A 629-nucleotide genomic window follows, 5' to 3' on the forward strand; every position below is an offset into this window, starting at 1 on the left:
GTGCATTCCGCCCTCAGTGCGATGACCGATAAGATAAACATTTTCGACTCTTCAACTCAACCCCACCATCCCAACTTCCCCCCCCCCCCCCCTTTCGCCTGGATCCTTCTTGCTTGTGCCTGCTGGACATGCCGCCATCCACACGCATCGATACCAACCACATGGCACGAACTTCTTCCTCATCCTCGGCATATCCATTAGAGAGACCTTGAAGCCCTATTCATCGCCGAGCCGGGGCTTGAGCCCCTCGACCCCCCGCCCCAAAGGCCCCCCCTCCCCGTCAACGGCAGCGAAACGACCTCCTCCGACCCCGACATGGTCGGCTGGAATGGCCTCCCTGCCGAGCTCAAAGCCTTGACCCTCAGCTTTGCCATCGCCGCGGCGCAGCAAAAACCAAAGGCCCACCACCTCGCCTCCTACGCCGTCGTCTGCAGAGACTGGCAGGACGCCGTCGAGCCCGCCAACTTTGCCTCGCTGCGCGTCACCGCCGGCGACCTCGCCGATTTCGTCAGCCTCGTCGTTGGCCCACGTCGACGCTACCTGAAGCACCTGCTGCTGGGCATCGAGCTGCCCAAGTACAACACAGCCCAAGGCCAGGGTGCCCGAGACGGATGACGAGCAGACCGACA

General features: G+C 62.6%; 1 protein-coding gene across 1 annotated transcript; it reads left to right on the forward strand.

The window, feature by feature from the left end:
* Positions 1–315: 315 nt before the first annotated feature.
* Positions 316–615, forward strand: VDBG_01797 (predicted protein; the record flags this gene model as incomplete). Its single annotated transcript, XM_003007563.1, has 1 exon — positions 316–615. The coding sequence occupies one exon, from the start codon at positions 316–318 to the stop codon at positions 613–615; it is 300 nt and encodes a 99-aa protein (XP_003007609.1).
* Positions 616–629: the final 14 nt, after the last annotated feature.

The sequence above is a fragment of the Verticillium alfalfae genome, genomic scaffold, assembly GCF_000150825.1.
Source record: "Verticillium alfalfae VaMs.102 supercont1.2 genomic scaffold, whole genome shotgun sequence".
Taxonomy (NCBI): domain Eukaryota; kingdom Fungi; phylum Ascomycota; class Sordariomycetes; order Glomerellales; family Plectosphaerellaceae; genus Verticillium; species Verticillium alfalfae.